Genomic DNA, 19,498 nt, shown 5'->3' with positions numbered 1-19,498 from the left:
GTCCGGGCTGGGGATTCGAACCCACCACCTTAAGTGTACGTGGCTGGCGCCTTAGCTGGTTGAGCTATAGGCGCCGAGCCTCAGCTTCCTCTTATAAGAAATCTTCGCTGACGATCCCGGCCACGTGGATAACTTCTTTTCCAAATCTATACCTACTGTTGATCTCAGCAAGGATCTGATCATACGTGTGATCTTACAGACCTTATTCTTTCACGTGCACACACACAATCAACTGAAATCATTTATTGTTTCAGTTTTGTTTGTATGCAAGCTAAATATTCTATAAGGTCCACAAGTCTTACTGCATAAAACGATGGTTTCCCGGCCATGCCCTCTCATATCCCCTTTGTTAGAGCCAAGGTTCACCTTCAACTCTCGCAGCTCATTATTTTGGTACTTTCTCTGAATTGCATAGTTTTACGGCTTCTTGACTGTTTGATTTGAAGCAGGATTTATGGATCCCTCTCTGGGCTCTTTCCACACATGCACATCCTCCTCACTCCCTCCGTCTCCTAAACAGAGCCCTGGTTTTTATGGGTTGGCAGGCACACTTCACAGTCCCATGATTACTGTGTAGGCTGATTGCACTGATGACCCTAATTAAAGTCCTCCCTATACCCTCTCCCTTTGCAGTGTGATATTAAAGCTCCATTGTGAGATTAAGGGGTCCACTGCCCCACCCTTTAAATCTGGGAGGGCTTGTGTTTGCTCGGGCTGACAGAATGTCGCAGAAATGGTGTGTGCTCATTCCAAATCAAGGCCTAAAGAGGCCTGTGTGCTTTCATTCTCTCTTTGAAAGGGACACCCTTTCAGTAATGAGAGCAAGCCTGGACTTGCCTGTTGGAGAATGAGAGATCTCATGTAGCAGAGACAAGGTGTCCCAGCTAAGGCCATTCTGTACCAGCTGATCTGCAGCTAACTGTAGACCTGAGGGAGCCCAACCCAGATCAGCAGAACCTCTCGGCCAATCCACAGTCTCCTCAGCTTAATAAAGTGCTTATTGTTTTATGTCACTAAGTTTCGGAGTGATCTGTTATGTAGCTGATAATGTAGCTAAGCCATGTAGTCAAGAATGATTACTTTTCTTGCTTTTTGTTTTTCCGGGAGTTAATAATGATCTTTTTTCCCCCCAGTCTTCTCAATACATTCAGATGCTCCAGGTGCTTTATCAAGTTTGTCTTCTTGACACGTCTCTCTCAGCACCTTCTGACCTACTTCAATCAGGACCAGCTGTCTTTCTCTCATACTGGGACCTATTTTCCCTGTGATCTGGGCATTGCCTTCACCTGGCTCCTATTGATTTTCCTGTTTCCTGTGTACCATGCCTTTCCCTTTCCTGATTTTTCTCCCTTGTGGTGGTGGGTATTCCCTAGCAGCTTCCTGAAAGGGCATAAGACAATAATTTGTTTTCAGACATTGTATCTCCTCTTCCTGAAAATGTCTTCAATCTGTATCCCTTGATGGATAGTTTGGCTGGGTATATAATTTTTGCTTAGAAATAGTAACTTTCCTTCATAGTTTGAAGACATTTTCCCATTAACTCTGGCTTCCATTGTTGCTACTGAGAAGTACAAAGCCACCTGGTTCCTGAAAAATATGGAGTGTGGCATGAAATTGTGTGTCATCCCTGAGCAGGGGTCATGCTGATCATCTGTAAATTCTTCCTTTTTTGGGGAAGTTTTTGGCTAGGGCTGGGTTTGAACCCACCATGTCTGGCATATGGGGCCAGTGCCCTACTCCTTTGAGCCACAGGCGCTGCCCTTTCCTTTTTTTTTTTTTTAGAGACAGAGTCTTATTTTGTTGCCCTTGGTAGAGTGCCGCGGCATCACAGCTCATAGCAACCTCCACCTCTTGGGCTTAGGCGATTCTCTTGCCTCAGCCTCCTGAGTAGCTGAGACTACAGGCACCTGCCCACAAGGCCCGGCAATTTTTTTATTGCAGTTTTGGCCAGAGCCAGGTTTGAACCTGCTACCCTCAGTATATGGGGATGGAGGCCTACTCACTGAGCCACACAAGTGTTGCCCAATCTGCAAATTCTTCCTAAATGAGCATGTGGCCTGCTGAATAAGCATCCCAGTTGGATTTTAAGCTTTTGCTGGTCAGAAATAGTTTTCTACTTTTGGTTTCCCATTTCTAGCACCAGCATCTTACTGTTACCTGAGGGGTTAAAAAAAAACCCACAAACATTCAGGCTGGGCACCTGGCTCGTACCTATAACTCCAGCACTTGGAGAGGTCAAAGAGGGAGGATTTCTTGAGTCCAGGACTTCAAGACCAGCCTAGACAAAGTGAGACCCTAATTTCTGCAGAAAATTTAAAGAAACTTAGCCAGGTGTGGTGGTACATGTCTATCTTCTCAGCTACTTGGGAGGCTGAGGAAGGAGGATTGTTCAAGCCCAGAAGTTTGAGGCTGCAGTGAGCTATGAGGATGCCACTGCACTTCAACCTGGGCAATAGAGTGAGACACTGTCTCTAACATAAATAAGTAGATAAATGAATAAAATACGAAAAGCTTCATCAATGAATGAGAGTCTCAAACATAGCACTTGTCAGTCTGTGTTTCACTTATTAGTGAGTCCTTGCTGGGCACTCTGCTGTGCCAGCACTGTGATTACAGTGCAAAACAGACCCCAATCTCTGCCTTCCCAGAGGGGAAACAAATTACACAAGCGGTCACACAAACTTAATCAGCACCTCTACGGAAAAGCCCAGGTTGCTATGGGAAGTCAAGGGAACCTAATCAAGGGAGGTTAAGGGAATCTAATCTCATTTCAACCCAAGGGTCAGAAAAGGAATCACCACAGTGTTCTTTAGGCAGAGAAACGGCATTTGCAAAGATCTGGGCACGGGAGGGAGCATGGATCGACTAAAGGCTGGAAGGAAGAACAGATGTCACTAGGCCAAGTGAGCAAACAGGAATTCCTCATGGCACAGCTGGCAAGATGGGCAGGCCAGACTCCCACCTCACAGTGAGGAACTGGGACTTGTAGCTGCTCATTTGCATGTGAGCTACAAGAGGGAGGAGACCTTGCCTATTCTGTTCACAGCTGCACCCCTATCTGTACCCCAGCATGGGGCTGGACAGAGAAATATTAACATATGATGTTCTTTCTGAAGGATGGACATTTTTATGAATTGAAGAATGAATAAATTGATGGTTAGATAGGCAGAAAGGTAGATCGATGGATGAATGAATGGATGGATGGACGGATGGATGGATGGATAGAATAGAAAAAGGGATGGATGGATGGTGTAGTGGGTGCTACTGGTGCTCCACTCAGATGTCCTTGAGCCCTTTTCCACTTCTGTGTACCTGTCCCCCAGCCTGAGCACTCCCATGCATTTGGAGTGTATCCTAATCCACAGGCGAACTTTAAGGACCACCCTTGGGCAGAGCAGGAAGCACCCATAAGTTTACACCCATGGAGAAGTCTGTTTCTAACGACTGACAGGTGTGGGGGGTACAAATCTCCTGCAGGTGGGGCGCACTCTACACAGTGGGCATAATTTTTGCCTTCTAGAGCTTCCTGCAGGATCAGACTGAGGCTGGGACTGTGCCTGGCTTCTCCCCCTTTCCGGTCCTGCTCCCCCAACACCCTCCTCGTTTCTCCCGAGTGCTTCCTTGATCCACTTGCTCGGGACACCTTCCCTGAGGGTCTGCTTGCAAGGAATGCAACCTAGGAGGATGTGCGCATTTCATCTTACAAAGCTCTGGAAATTCCTAAGCCTGCCAGCAGATGATGTTTTTCTGCTTCTTTTCTACTTGTTGGAGGAGGAGGTGGTGGTGGGTGGGTGGGAGGATTTCAACCTCACTGACTGAGCAGAGTTCCCAGCCAGGATTGCATCCCCAAGAGAATCTTCAGGAAGTAAATAGTCTGCTTTTTTTTTTTTTTTTTTTTGAGGATATTAAAGGCACAATGTGGAACCACCTGATAGAGCTTGGAATTGGGCTGGAGGGAACCAGGGACCCTTGTCTCCCAGAGTTCCTACAGAGGCTCCAGGGGACGTGGAGATCAGTAATTTCCTCCCACATATTCTAAAACACTCTGGGCATGCCCTCATAGGAGCTGGACAGCTCCAAACCCGCAGCTCAAGTGGCATGCACTGACGCCCAGGCCAGATGGGGGCGTCTGAGGTGACCCTGAGCGCACGTGTCCTGCTGGAGGGACCCCACTCATTGAAAAGTCAGGCCTGATGTTGCTAGACCTTTTAACTTTTTAAGAGCGGTCAGACACTCAGACTTTTATATAAAATTCTAGGTTCAAAAAAATATCAGCCATGGATTTGGAACTTAAACTCCAGGGGGCCAAACCAAACCTGGCCTTAGGCCAGATGCAGCTCTGGATTGACAGTTTGAAACCTCTCATCCAGGGGCCAGGGACGAGCCTGGTCCTTTAAGGGGATGGTGGAAGAAAACCCTGGACAGGATTCTGCTCAGGCAGGCAGTGAGGGCCTCCTGGCCCTGCCATCTAGCCAACGGGCTTGCCACCTGGCCCCTGCCCAGGTTCTCATCTGCCAAAGTGTCTCTGCCCCCAAGCCAGCCTAGACTAACCACTTGGTCAACACTCCACAGCCCTGCTATGGGTCAAACACAGGCCGACACTAAGCATCTCAGCCCCCCGACAGACATTGCCGGGTGCCTGCTTTTCATACACCTGGGTGTTTGTTGCCTTGAGAGCAGATGCTTGGAATCTCATTTCTGCTGGGTTTGTCACTGCACACGCCAAAACTCCCTACCCATGAGCTCTTTATTTATTTGCTTATTCAACAAATATTTGTCCAGTGGATATGCCAGGTACTGTGCTGGGTCCCAGGGGATAAAGCTATGGACACATCAGACCCCATGTGTGCTCCCAGAGCTCACAGGCCAGGAGAAGAGTTCACTCGAGTGGTTTTAATTTGTCCTCTCAAAACAGTCACAAGGATTACCGGGGATGGGTCATAGGATTAAGAGCCACTGGCCAGGTCCTGGCTTGCACCACTTTGACGCTGGGTGCCCTTGACTGAGTCACAGCCCCTCTCTGAGCTTCAGTTTCTCCTGAAATGGGTATAACAGGAGCAACCACGCCCTGGAGGTTTGCTGTGGGAATTACATGAGGGGGTAGTGCTCAGAGCAGTCTATCAGGGTCGCTTGTCATAGCTTTGCTTGTACTGAGTGGAGCTGGGGAAATCTGGGTGTCCTTCCTGCAGGGAGGGGGATAGGAGGACATGGACCCCTGTGCAGCAGGTAGATGCAGGTTTTCAACTGTGGCACTAGGGTCATTTAGGGCTAGGTCATTCTCTGTTGTCGGGGCAGCCCGGAGCCTTGCAGAATGTTCAGCAGTCCCCCACATCCCCTCAGCCTCTACTCATTCAACCCTGGGAGCACCCCACCCCCTAAGCCATGACAGTCAAAAATGTTTATGCCATTACCAAATTGCCATTGCAGAGCAAAACTGCCTGCAGTTGAAAAAGAATACTGAGTTAGGGGTGGCGCCTGTGGCTCAAAGGAGTAAGGCGCTGGCCCCATATGCCAGAGGTGGCGGGTTCAAACCCAGCCCCGGCCAAAAACTGCAAAAAAAGAGAATACTGAGTTAGAACATGGAGCTGTGTATGAGGAGCTAAAATCACAGCACAGAGGGAGAAAAGTCAGAAGCCTGCGGTCTTTAAATAATGCCACTCACACACATCAGAAATAGACGCACACAAGAAGGCAATTCCCATCTATGGAAAATGAACAAAAGTCCATGCGGGTGCCAAACGGGCTTAAAAGGAAACACCTTGGTACCTGTGTGGAACAAGAAAGGGGCCTTGTGTGGACGAAGCATATGCATAACTCAAGCTGTGCCTTTGAGGTCCAACTTAAAAAAATAATGAAGTTCACAGCAGAGCACTTGGCTGAAAGGAAAGTTGGAGAATTTGCTCAGGAGGAATCGGCCAGTTGCCAACAGGGGCAGAAACCATCAGCTCTCTTCCTAGACAGAAAATAGGACATTTCTGTACCCCATGGCCCGGGGGCAAGAATGAGGACTCACTTTACATTCTCTATCTGTGGTTGCTTCTGTCTTCAAATGTATCTGGACTGCTCCGCTTCTCAACACCTGCATCTCTGCCTCCTTGGTCAAACCAGCATTGCCTTTTGGCTTGTCTGAGGTAGTAGCCTCCTCACTGAACAATCTGATCCTGACCCTATCAACATTTTTCTCCTCTCCCCTGGGAGCAGCCAGACAGATCCTTAAGGATATAACTCGGGGCTGGGTGTAGTGGCTCACACCTATAATCCTAGCATCTTGGGAGGCCGAAGTGGGAGGACTGCTTGAGTGCAGGAGTTTGAGACCAGCTTGGGCAACATAGTGAGATCAGTCATCTCTACAGAAAGTTAAAAAAAATTGGCCACGTGTGGTGGTGGGCACCTTTAGTCCCTGCTACTTCGGAGGCTGAGGCAGGAGGATCACAGGAGCCCAGGAGTTTGCGGCTGCAGTGAGTTATGATCAAGCCACTGCACTCCAGTTTGGGCAAAGCAGCAAGACCCTGTCTCAAAAACATAAAGTATAATTCAAGCCCTGTCCTTCTATTGCAAACCTCTATGGCTCCCACTTTAGAGTAAAGGTCAGCGGAGTCACTGCTCTGCCCCCTGCCTGTTCCACTGCACCCACACCGGCCTCCTCGCTGCCCCTCAGACTCATCTGGCAAATTTCTGCTGTGAGGCCTTTGCATGGGCTATTCCCTTTGCTCTTCCAGCAGACAGCTGTCCCTCCACTTCCTTCAGGTCCTTATCCAACATTTAGCTCCTTCCCTGGCCACCTTTTCTTACATGTAATTCCTCTGTCTCTCCCTATGTTACTTCCCATACCTCACTCCCCTTTGTGACTCCCCCCCTCTGGATTTCTTATTCATCTTGTTCACTCTCTTCCCTTCTCTCCTTGAGGACATTGGCTCCACGAGGGCAGAGTTTTTAATCCACTTTGCTGCCTGCTCTGTCCCCAGTGCCTAGAACAGTACCTGTCTGACACACAGGGGACGCTTGATAAATATTTGCTAAATAAACTGAGGAAATGCAGGTGTTCCCATGGAGACCACTAACGGCATCTTGGTGGGTTGAGTCCTGAATACTCTGTGCCCCCCATTGCTGAGGCAGCTGAAAACGCTTCCCTTTCCGCAATACCCTCTTCTGCCCCAGGTTGTTCCATGTAGGATCTGATGTGGTCTCAGACAAGGACACATGTGAGCTGTTTTTCCCCGTTTTCTCCCTGAGTTCCCTGTTTTCCAGCTTTCCATCCTGAATGTTTCCAAAACATTCAGGTTTTGGACGTTTTGGCCTTGGGGTGTTGAGTGGTATTGTTTTCTTGGCCTGATTTCCAACAGCTATAGTCCAGTGAGAAGGGGGTTCCGAGGCCCCAACACCCTGTTGCCTATGCAGGAATGCAAAGCCTAAGAGAGGGCAGTCTGGGTCAGGGTCAAAGAGATATGACCACAGCCAGCCTCACTGAGAGTCTAGATGCCACCAGTTCTGAAGTGCCCCTGGAGACAACAACCAGACACATTTCAGCAGTGTCTTATGTGGACACAAGACTTGAGTTTCATGGGCTTTCACCCAATCCCTTGGTGCTGCAGAAGTTCTCTGAAAGTCTGATATAATCTGGGAAGAAGGAAGAGGAACCCAGAACACTGTATTACAGAAAAATAAAATTCTATTTCATGCATGCTATGTGGGTTGAGATCTCACTCTGCTACAAACACTTAAAATGTTCACTTGATAACATTCACATAATCAGAAAACATTTATGGAGTGACTACTGTGTGCCAGGCATTGCACTAGGCCTGGGGACCACAGTGGGTGATTGCCATTGCCTAGCAGAGCCATAGGGCCTGAGGCAAGAGGAAAAACCCAGTCCCTACCTGTATTCACCAAAACATTATTCTCTATTTTGGATTAAGTGGAAAAAGCTCTGGAGGCTCAGTGACTATAGGTCAGTGGCTAGGGTGCCAACCACATACACTGGAGCTGGTGGGCCTACTAAACAATAATGACAACTACAACTAAAAAGTAGCCAGGTATTGTGGCAGGTGCCTGTAGTCCCAGCTACTTGGGAGGCAGAGGCAAGAGAATTGCTTAAGCTCAAGAGTTTGAGGTAGCTGTGAGCTGTGACGCCACAGTACTCTACTGAGGACAACACAGTGAGACTCTGTCTCAAAAAAAAAAAAAGACTATATATATATAAAGTCCCTTGATGAGCAGTCTATTCCTGCCATTATCAAAGCTCATAAATGTGTCTGGTGGAGATATAATGGCCCCATGGGGGCAAAGAACCATGCATGGACTGATTGGAAATGATTTTCATAACTTGTCTTTATTTACATTTTTATTTTCTTTCATTATTGATTTTTTGGGGGCATTATCAATTTTTTGGCATTAACTTTGATTGGATTATAACCAGTGTAAAATATTACACCGAAATATGGTTTCTCTGGCTACTCAGATTTTTGGCACCCACTTAAATTTTGAGCCCGAGGTGCCCTAAAGTCCAGTACCTGTCTCTTGCTTTCAAATGTATAGGTGTTGGGGGGGGAGGCAATAAATAATAAATTTTCGACACATCAGGTGGTGATGCAGCTTGTTTGATGAGGGAAAATTTGGGCAGATTCCTGAATAAAGTAAGAAAAGGACCATGTGGGAACCTGAGCTTTTCTAGTATAAGAGAAAAGGAAGGGCACAGAAAAATAAAGCCACTGAAGATGCCATTATAAAGGTCAACACTGGTCATAAGAACAAAGCCGGCGGATTCATAGTTCTCATTCTGACACTTACTGTGAAGCTACAGTAATCAAGACAGTGTGGTACTGGCAAGGACAGACATGCTGATCAATGGGATAGAATTAATAGTCCAGCAATAAGTCACTTATACTCAATTAATTTTTGACAGATCTTTTAAACAAATGGTGCTGGGACCACTGGATATCCACTTGCAAAAGAATGAAGTTGCACCCCTACCTCACACCATATACAAAATTTGACTCAAAATGAATCATTAACCTAATTGTAAGAGGTAAAATGATAAAATTCTTGGAAGAAAGCACAGGAATAAATCTATGAGACCTGGTTTAGACAATGATGTCTCAGATATGACACTGCAAGCATAGGCAACAGAAGAAAATAGAGATAAACTGGACTTCATTGAAAAGAAAAATTTGATACTTCAAAGTACACCACCAAGAAAACGGAAAGACAGGCCAGAGAATGAAATAAAATATTTTCAAATCACATATCTTATAGCAGACTGGTGTCCATAGTACATAAGAACTCTTGCAACTCAAAAATAAAAAGACAAACGAGTTAAAAGATGAGCAGATGATTTGAGTAGATATTTTTCCAGAGAAGATATACAAATGGCCAGTAAGCACATGAAAACATCATTAGTCAATATAATTAGTTATTAGGGAAATACTAGTCAAAACCACTGAGAGACAGCATTTCATACGAACCAGGATGACTATAAATAAAGACAGATAACAACAAATGTTGATGAGGGTGGGGAGAAACTGGAACCATTCTACTTTGCTAAGGAGAATGTAAAATGGTGTAGCCACTTTGGAAGATTGTCTGGTTGCTCCTTAAAATGTTAAACCTAGAGCCACATGTGACCCAGCAATTCCATTCCTAGTTATATACCTAAAGAAAATTAAAATCATATGCATTTTGTATATGCAAGCGCACACATACATATACCTGTAAAAAGTTGTACACAAATGTTCATAGCAGCATTATTCACAGTAGTCAAAACCCCAACTGTCCATCAACTGATAAATATATAGACAAAATGCAATGCATCCATATATCTGGCCATACAAATGAATGAAGTACTGATACATCCTACAACATGAATGAACCACATGTTGTATGATTCCATTTATGTAAAATATCCTGAAGAGGCAAATCGATAAAGACAGAAAGTAGAGTATAGGGGTTGCCAGGGGCTAGGGTGTGAGGGAAATGGGAAGTGACTACTAACAGGTGTGCGTTTCTTTTTAAGAGTGATAAAAATATTCTAAAATTAGTGGTGATGGTTGCACAGTTCTGTGAATATATTAAAAATCACTTAATTGTACACATTGAAAGGGTAAATGTATGATATATGGATTGTATCTCAATAAAGCGTCTATTGCATACGACAGCTGGTCCTATAGTTGAGCTTCAAGTTGGTACTTAGCTGCCTGAGAAGTTAGGGATGAAAGGAGGAGTTGGATGCCCTGTTGTGAATCCCTGGAGGGATTCTGATTAATCCTTCCTAAAGTCTTCCTGGCCACAGGCAAAGTCTCCTGACCACCTTGCACTTGCCTAATCCCAGCTAGAAAAAATTAAGCTCAGAGACTACTGATGAGGGAGGTGGAGAGTGAGGGGTTAGGAGAGAGGAGAGGCAGCAAACACTGGCTGTTCCAGCTCTCCAGGGAATGTCTAATGGATCCACAAGATGCTAGGAGATACCGCTACCAAAGGAATGTTCTGGCTCTGAGCACTGGGGAGGAAGAGATGGGAAGGAAATGGAGAGATGACAGTCTTGAGCAGCACATTCCTTGATTGGGAACAGGAAGAGAGCCCAGTTTCCGTTTTAAAATTTAAACACCCTGTTTTGAATCTTTCCTTGACCATTTTAGCTCTGTTGGTCTTATTTCTCTAAATAAACAGCAAATACCTTCTCTGGCTAGGGATACAATTGATATGATTTCTGCTTCCTACGGTGGTCATAGGCAAAGAGCTGCTGGTCCTTGGCATGGAAGCACAAAGGGTCCTGGACTCCAGGGCCCATTCATTGGATATCCACGGTCCTCACATTCTTCTGGAAAGAGAAGTTTGGTTTCTTTTGGGGGCCCATCTTTCTTCCACTCAGTCCATTTTGGTTGGGGAGGAGCTGACCAACTCTTCTACTCCTTCCATGCCAAGAGTGGGCTCTTGGTCTAGGTTGGCCAGTCAGAGCTATAGACATTGACACATGGATGGGCATGTGATCTAGTTTGGCATAATGAGATTTAAGCCTGGGAATACTATAATTTGGGAAGGTGAAGGCATTGCTTTTTAGTTGGGATTGCTGAGAAGGAGTCACCACGAGGAAAAAGTTGGCTGAGGAATGAAGAATGACCTGAGAAGTATTGCTTAAGCTCCTGGATCTAGCCAGACCTGAATCCCCAATGTCCCTAGGTTTTTAAATTATTGTGAACTAATAGAAATGGCACAAAGTGATTCAAACTGAGAGTCCTGCTTAATACCAGCTATTAATAATGAGTTTCACATGGCTACAGCTGCTGGGGAAGTATAGAGGGAAAGCACTGTGAGTCACAAGCCAAAACCTTGTGTTTTAGATTTGTCATGAATATCCCATCAACAGTGTTACTTCCCTAGTTCTCAGTTACTTTGCTTACTTGGTCTGCAAAGTGGGGCTCACACTCTTGCTATTCTAGACTCTCTCCATGTCTCTGACTTCCAAGTTTACAGTCATAGCCCAGACCTCTCTCTGGAGTTTCAAATGCACAAATCTAGTTGTCCCTTAGGTCTCTCAAACAGAGCTAATTTTATTTTTCCTCATCATTTAAATTTTTCTTTTTCTTTTTATTCTATGGTACTGTGGGCTAGAAATTGCTAGCTGTCCTCTGATATCCATTCTGCCTTTCTCCCTTTTAGAGTAAAAGAATCTCTACATTTTGACTGAGCATATAACTGCCTCAAATAAAGACTATACTTCACAGACTCCCTTGCAGCTAGATGTGGCCATGTGACCAAGTTCCAGACAATGGGATGTTTGGATAAGTGATTATGCAACTTGAGTCTGGACTTTAAAAGAGAGGGACAAAAAACAACAATAACAAAAACAGAAAGGTGGTAAATTTCTCCTTTTCCTATTCTTTTTTTTTTTTTTTTTGAGACAGAGTCTTACTATGTCACCCTGAGTAAAGTGCTGTGAGCCACTCTCAATGGCTCAACCTCAAACTCTTGGGCTTAAGTGATTCTCTTGCCTCAGCCTCCCAAGTAGCTGGGACTCAGGTGCCCACCACAATGCTTGGCTATTTTTTTCATTGCAGTTGTCACTGTTGTTTAGCAGGCCTGGGTTGGGTTTGAACCCGCCAGCCCCAATGTATATGGCTGGAGCCCTAACCACTGAGCTACAGGCACCGAGTCCCGTTCCTGTTGCTTACTGGCTATATGGAGACATATGGGAGAGCTATGATTTTTCTTGCCAACGAGGGCAACACTTCAAGGATGGCGGGGAACAAGATGGAGGAGCCTCAGTCCCTGGTGCTGTGCAGCAGCCATAGAAGCTCGGACTGCTCATGTCTAGACTGTTAGGGGAGTAAAATATGCTTTTATCTTGTTTAAGCCACAGATATTTTGGGTCTCTTTTAGGGTTGCTGAATGTAGCAAACAAAAGTACTCCTTCCTCCCCTTAGAAAGAGCTGAAGAGAATAGAAAATTCTAGAAGAGTAATGAAAACGTCACAGGAGACTTTGGGGCTTCAAGAGCCTTTCACCTTAGTTTTGCCTAGATGTCCAGGGATCACCCAGGGAGGCAGGTGAGCCTGAGTCTGACTCTCATTCTCAGATGGTCTCACTTCCTTTGAGCCTCAGTTTCTCCTTACATATGATGGACACTAATTGGACCTGATGGTCTTCTCGAGTCCTTCTAGCTTTCACCTTCATGGTTATTTAACTCTAGGACAGATGTTGAAACTTGGATACCAAAGGGCCATTGAATCCCATAAATGTGTTAGACAGCCAGGTGGGAGCTACATGGGGCTGGGGAGCATCTGTCTCTTCTAAGAGGGCAGCTGTGACTCGGCTCCTGTTGATTGCTGCCACATGGGAACGTAGAATTGCCAGATTTCATAATTTTTCAAGAAGGGCTGGAAATCTAGATTGTTTTTAGTCTGAAGAATCTCCTGATTTTTAAATGTTGGCGACAAATTGACGTATTTTCAAACACTCCAGGGGCCAAACAAAAATATCTGCAGGCTGAATTTGGCCAGTGGCCACCAGTTGGGAATTTCTGTTCTTCCTTCTTTCATTTAACAAATATTTACCTGACACCTACTAAGTGGGAGACACTGTTCTATGCACTGAGGATAAAATAATGAACAAAATGGAAAAAAATAGCCCGTCTTTAGGCAGACATTCTAAGGGGTTGTCTTGATTCACTCATGCAACAAATATTCATTGAGCAATTCTGTCCTGTGCATGGGTGATGGTTGGTTGGGTAGATAAAAATGCTCACAGTCCCTGCCCTCATGGTGCTTACAGCCTACAAAGGAGATAGACAGTAAGTGCATAATTATGACATAAATAAAAAATACAGTTATGAAGAGCGATATAATTTAGATGGAAACAAATGGTGAGGAAAGTCCTCTTAGATGAAGCTACATTTAAAATGAGAACTGAAAGATAAGTAGGCTTTAACTAAGTAAAAGAACATTCTAGAACATTCTAGGTTATAGCAGAAACTTCCAGTGTGTCCCTGCCCCATGAGCCTTCAGAATTCACCATTCCTGTACATGTGGAGATCTTTTACACTCAGCACCTTTGATCCCCATCCTGGCTTTCTTGGGGGCGGGTCAGAAGCACATGGAGTTAGTCCTGCTAGAAGCCTTCACCCTTTGTGGAAGGAAGTTGTGGGTACATATTCTGGCTCCTTCACTTCTTGAGTGAGTCAACACTGGGGGGTTGCTCTCCACAGTCCCTCAGAGGTCCCTGGTGGGCCTGAGCCCCAGCCACCACAGCAGCGACCATTTACACAAATGTGCTGACTTCCTTCTCTTCTCCGCCTCCAGTCCCACTCTGTGCCCAGGCTTCCTGGCATTGCCTCCCAGATCAACTACCCACACTCACTCCTTGTCTTAGAATCTGCTTCTGGGAGAAACCCAGCAGAGTTGTGAGAGAACGTCGCAGGTTCAGGGACAGAAGGTAACTCCTGGTGAGCAGCAGGAAGTGGGGCTGCACAGTGGCACGAGCCCCCTCATAAAGGACTGGGGAAGCTGGTTGACAGGGAAGCCACTGACGATTTTTCAGCAGGGGAGTGATATGAGCAAGCACAGATTGTAGGATGGCTCATCTCTAGGGGGCTAGTGGGGACAAGAGTGGGAACTGGGAGACCAGACAAGAAGCAGAGATGGAGGTGGCTGGGATCAGGCGGTGGGGTGGAGGAAGGTAGCTGGCAGTGAGGAATGGCACAGACTGGGGGACATGTAGCCTATGGGATTCATCCTGGCCTTGTCTCTTTCATTCACCACCAATCAGCCAATAGCATTTATTCTAAAGCATGGTGGGGAGACGCACACAAAAATCACCCCCAAGACCACAAGTAGAATTGAGTTGTTTCACAGAGCTGTGGAATACCACCATGGCTGTGTCTAAGTGGCAGGACGCATGAGGGAACTGGGAAAACCATAAGACCCTCTTAGTGACTGGCTTACTCCTGTCACCCCTTTGGGACAGCCCAAGTTTTTGTAGAGGCTGCAGAGTCCACTCTTTGGCGTTTTCAGCAGCCCCCAACTCTGCCATCCTCTACCTAAGCTGTGCACAGCCCCAAAAGCGCATGCCGGATTTCCCAGAGGCGCTGCTAGACATATTAACGGCATTCCTCCGCGGCAAGAGATTTCTGCACCACCAACACCATTTTTATATTCTTTACAACATAATGGCAGACGATAAATCTATCTTGCTAATTACACATCCAGCTTGTTATAACCCCCATAAAAAAACACCAGCAGCTGGAAAAGCCATGAGGTGATGTCAAATCATATTCCTGGTCTCTAAACAGAAACAGAAATATTTTCCAGGCGCTGGCGAGTCTCAAGGTTCCTACCCATGTGTGGAAGCAGCTGCCAGTGGGTCACTCACCTCTGAGGACATAAAGGCTAGGCTGTCTTCTGAAGCCCCCCCCCCCCTGTGTTTCCCTGAAGAGATGGCAGATGTCTGGGACATCTACTTGTGGTCTGTTACGCAGGGCATGGGATGAATGCAGAGAACCAGCAAAGTTTGGGTTTTCACAGCTGGGCTCACGTTCGCATTATTAAAGTGGTTTCACCGTCTCTTCCATTCACCACCAATCAGCTGATAGCATTTGCCCAGAATTCTAACTAGATAGTTCCTTAACATAATTTATGGACAAGATATTTGCAAACCCATCGCTACGATCCATGGTAGAGCGGACAGTGCCTCCCCCTCATCTCAAAACAACAGAAGGAAATTAAATTCATCTGCCGGAGATGGTAAGAAAAGTACTTTACCTCGTTTTCTAGCTAGAATTACTGTTTCTGGCGACAGCAGATCCTACTCTTTTCGAAAGAAGACAGCTGAAGACTACGAACTTATATTCTATCAAAGACATGTTGATTGCTTCAAATGTTGGAAGAAAAGGCATGCGAGTCAATAAAAGGGAAGCTAATTAATTTTTCACATGTCAAAGAAACATTCCTTAGGAGTTTTCAAGCCTGGGCTGACCCAAAGGGGCAGCTTTGGTTGGAGAAGCTCCCTCATGAACTGCCCCCACGATTCCCAGGACAAATTGGCTGGACAGACAGTCACGTTGAGGAAAAAAAAAAAAGAGAGAGAGAGAGAGAAAGAGAGAGACAAAATGGATTCTTACCTTCCCGTATCTGGATGCAAAGGTCCCCGTGAGTAAGGAGTGAAAAATAATTATTGTCTCATCCAAGTCCCACACGAACACACGCTGTGATGAAAGAGAGGAAGAGAATGGAAACAAATGGACTCGCTTGCATCTGACTTAATGTCTGCAGAAATTAATTCCCTGGGAGGAAAAGAAGTCTTGAAAACCATTATCTTTAAGTCATAAAACACGCAGCTCGCTGATGCCTTGTGAATCCCCATCCAACCTCCTCCGTGTAAAGTGTGTTCTGACGGCCAGTTTTGGGATCTTACCAACCCAGAAGATGCCAGAACCAGGCAGCCCGTTCTTGCCTTCCACGTGAAAGCTCAGAAAAGGAGGATTCAGGCCAAAACCAACAATAAAAATCATATAACTCATTTGACAGAATGAAATACTGCCATTTTAATTCACTGTTCACCATAAGCCCAACTATTTCTGTTTGTAGCAAGTCTGGAGATTATCTCCATAATTCTAAATAACATATTTATACCTCTGCTTATCTGCCAGCGTTAGACAATATCTTTTAATTAGGCAGTCTAAAAGACGAGGGTTTAGCTCATGGTAATCTCCCTCATTTCTCTGGAACCATATATTTTCCACATATGTGAATCCTTTCATTTTCAGTTCCATTGGCTTTGGATGGTCTCCATTGGCTAAAGCAGGAAACCCAACCCATCCCTACTACTCCCCCTACCTCCTTCCTCCTCCGACACCCATCAGGTTTAGTTTTATTGCTGCATTATCAATGTGAATAAACTGGTTTGTACATTTGGTTTTATAACTATAATTAGTCTTCTGTTCTCTCCCTCCATATGTTAATTTCAAAAATTGGTAACCAGTAAAGAGCATTTACATCTTGTGATTATTGTTCACTGCAGAGTCAAGTAATGAGCAAGCAACGCGCCTCCTTCCCTAGGTGTCCAATGTCATAACACCAGATCCATTTCAAGGAGAATGCTCCTACCATCAAGGTTGTAGTTGTATGTATATGTATTCTTTTTACTTGTACTCCATTCTGATTGAAATCATGCCATACCTCAGTTCATTCATATACGTATCAAGCTTATTTAGTATAACTTTATGGTTTTGTTATAAATATAAATTGTTGGAATTTATTCTTTGCTTTTATTTGTTTTTATCTGCACCAATGTGCCTTCATTATGTGATGTTGAATTCAACCACATCCCCTGTACCAGAGATCTTCAGTGATAGAATGTTCCAGCATGGATGGAATCATTTTTAGGCTTAGTGCAGAGCTAGCATCGTGACACTTCCCTTTAGTATAATCTGGGTTGGAGCCACTGCTTTTTGGATTCTAAGTCTCTCTCTTTCTTGGTTTTCTTCCTTGGTTTGCTTGAGTACATCCTTAAGTTGCTTTTTCTGAAAGGGTGCGTGCAAAGTAGTCTTCCTGAATTCTTGAATATCCAATATCTTTATTTTGCTGTATAGCTTCTCTGGGTGCAGAGTTCCTATTTGAAACCAATGTTCTCTAGATGTTTGAAGGATTTCTTGCCTTTTTTAGTATCCAGGGTCATTGATGAGAAATCTGATGTTTCACTGCTCCTTAGTCCTGGTAGGTTTTACTTCTTTTCTCTCTAGGATTTTGAAGGATCTCTTCTTTATACTTGGTATCCTCAAATTCCATGAGGATATATCTAGGTTTACTTTCTCCCTCCACCCCATTTCTACTGTATAGCACATAATCATTTTCAAATTATGAAAAATTTTATCTTTAAAATAATTCCCTCCCATATTTTTCATTGTTCTATTGTTCTGAAATTCCCAATAGTCAAATTAAACATTTTAGATTGCTATTCTTTCTCCTTTCAAATGATATTTTCTGTAATTTTGTCTTTTTGGTCTATGTTTTGAGAGATTTCTTAGATTTTCTCTTTCAGTTTTTCTATTAAACTTTTGATTCTCACAGTCACTTAAAATTTTCATTTATATATTTATTTATTTTACTCTGGAGTGCTCCCTTCCTAGTAGTCTTCACTTCTTATTTTATGGATGAACCATCTCTTTGAGTTTTTATAAGAACAACAATAAGAATTTTTCGAAGTTCCTTTCTAGTTCTTAAATTACTTTGTTTCTTATTTATCTTATTTATCTCGGCATTTATTTATTTATTTATTTATTTTTGCAGTTTTTTTTTGGCTGGGGCTGGGTATGAACCTGCCACCTCTGGCATATGGGGCTGGCGCTCTACTCCTTTAAGCCACAGGTGCCGCCCATCTTGGCTTTTATCTTTCATAATCCTGGTTTGCCTAATTTTTCTGGTGATCATTTTATTTATTTATTTCTTTATTTTTATATATACATGTGGTTATTAGGTTTCCAGTTTTTGCCTTCACAAAATTAAAAAGGCTTAAAATTTAATAACAATAACAATGTTAATTATTAATTAATGTTAAATGTTAATTGTTATTGTTAATAACAATGTAATGGTGATCATTATTTTTAGGAACAAAGGACCTGATTGGTTATTCCTGTAGCTGGGGCTGAGGAGGGGAGACAAACGTACCTATTCAATCTGTGTCTTGAGCAGATCACCTTTAAAAACTCTTTGGAAGTCAATGTCTGTATTTACACAATGGCATTTGCTATGCATTTAAAGGTAAAGAGAAGTATCCAGAATGAAAAAGGTCAATTGGCATCCCAGGTTCTCTAGTATAGGAGTTTTTGTAGCAATTCGTAGGGCTAAGTATTGTATTGTGAATTTTTTGGTCCAGGTATATTTACATGTATGTATGTGCTGGGTTATGATATTAAGTATATTGCTTATTATGTATCATGGTAAAATTGAAAGTCAGTGTTTGAGAAGGCCTTCTATTCAAATATGCTAAGTTCTAACTTATCCGAACTGGGCTGGATCAGTTCAACTTAGACATTTTGGTATAGAACTAAAAAAAACTCTATTTTAATAGAACTAAAAAACAAACAAAAAACCAATATATTCAAATTTGGTGAAGGCTCCCTTAATTTATCTATCGCATCCTCTCTGAAGAATGTCTGCCCTCCTGTGCCCCCTCACCATCCTAATTAGTGGGTAAATCCCTGGTGGTCATTTTGTGGGTGACCCTCTTCTCTAGGCCACCAGGGTTTGGACCAGGGTCTCTGACCCTTCTTTGAGAATTTAAAATTGGGGCCTAGAAAGAAAGTCCTTGTCTTGGGGGGCTGGTGGTGGCCAAGTTTGGCCGTGCAATCCGAAGGGAAGAGAAGGGCAGCTCTGCAGAGGGAGAAGAACGGAGGCTGAAAGGTGCAAAAAGAACCTGACACTTAACCAAGACCTGGGTTCAGTTGGGAGCAGAGTGAAGGGTTGGAGGGGAGATTTGGGGGAGAGTTATGCCCTGTGACCAGCAAGTGGGGACGCTGCAGACACCACTGTTTGGAGGTTCTAGCACTTCTACGATGGCATATGGCCTCCCTGGCTGGCTCCAGTATCTTGTTGCTATGTCACTGTGCCCTTGCTCTAGAGTTCTGAGACAGTCTCTGTATCCTTAAAATAAATTCTGCTTTTTTTTTTTTTTTTTTTTTTTTGCCTCAGCTAGCTCAAGTTGGTTTCTGGCACCTACAGCCAAAGGATTTTAACCAGTACATTTTCAAAATTTTCCTTCTTTCCACTTCTGCATAATTTCTCTCTCGTGGGCTTCAGTCATTAGCAAAACTGCCAAAGACTTAAGAGGTGCGACCCATGCAAATCCTCAACGCTGACATTAAGCACAGACGTGAAACACAGCTCACACCTTTTCAAATGTTCTTGCCCAGTGGTACTTATGCTGGAATCAAGCAGCAGATGTTTCCAGAATAATATCACCCTGTAATCCCCGACTTCCACGCCACAACTTTCCTTGCCTCCTTCTCAGTTTAG

The 19,498-nt window shown here is 44.3% G+C and overlaps 1 protein-coding gene and 1 pseudogene across 2 annotated transcripts in view; both read right to left on the bottom strand.

Moving 5' to 3' along the window:
* EYA2 (EYA transcriptional coactivator and phosphatase 2) overlaps positions 1-19,498 on the bottom strand; it is a 258,220-nt gene that overhangs the window by 64,353 nt on the left and 174,369 nt on the right. For both annotated transcript variants that reach the window (XM_003787676.1, XM_012803838.1), the window contains exon 9: positions 15,607-15,690. In XM_003787676.1, coding sequence (XP_003787724.1) covers positions 15,607-15,690 — 84 coding nt within the window. The remainder of the gene's footprint in view (positions 1-15,606; positions 15,691-19,498) is intronic.
* LOC111724509 lies at positions 1,591-1,678 on the bottom strand (annotated as a pseudogene).

Source organism: Otolemur garnettii, unplaced genomic scaffold (assembly GCF_000181295.1).
Source record: "Otolemur garnettii isolate 467f Iridium unplaced genomic scaffold, OtoGar3 scaffold00023, whole genome shotgun sequence".
Lineage (NCBI taxonomy): Eukaryota > Metazoa > Chordata > Mammalia > Primates > Galagidae > Otolemur > Otolemur garnettii.
This window is presented reverse-complemented; position numbering and strand designations above follow the sequence as displayed.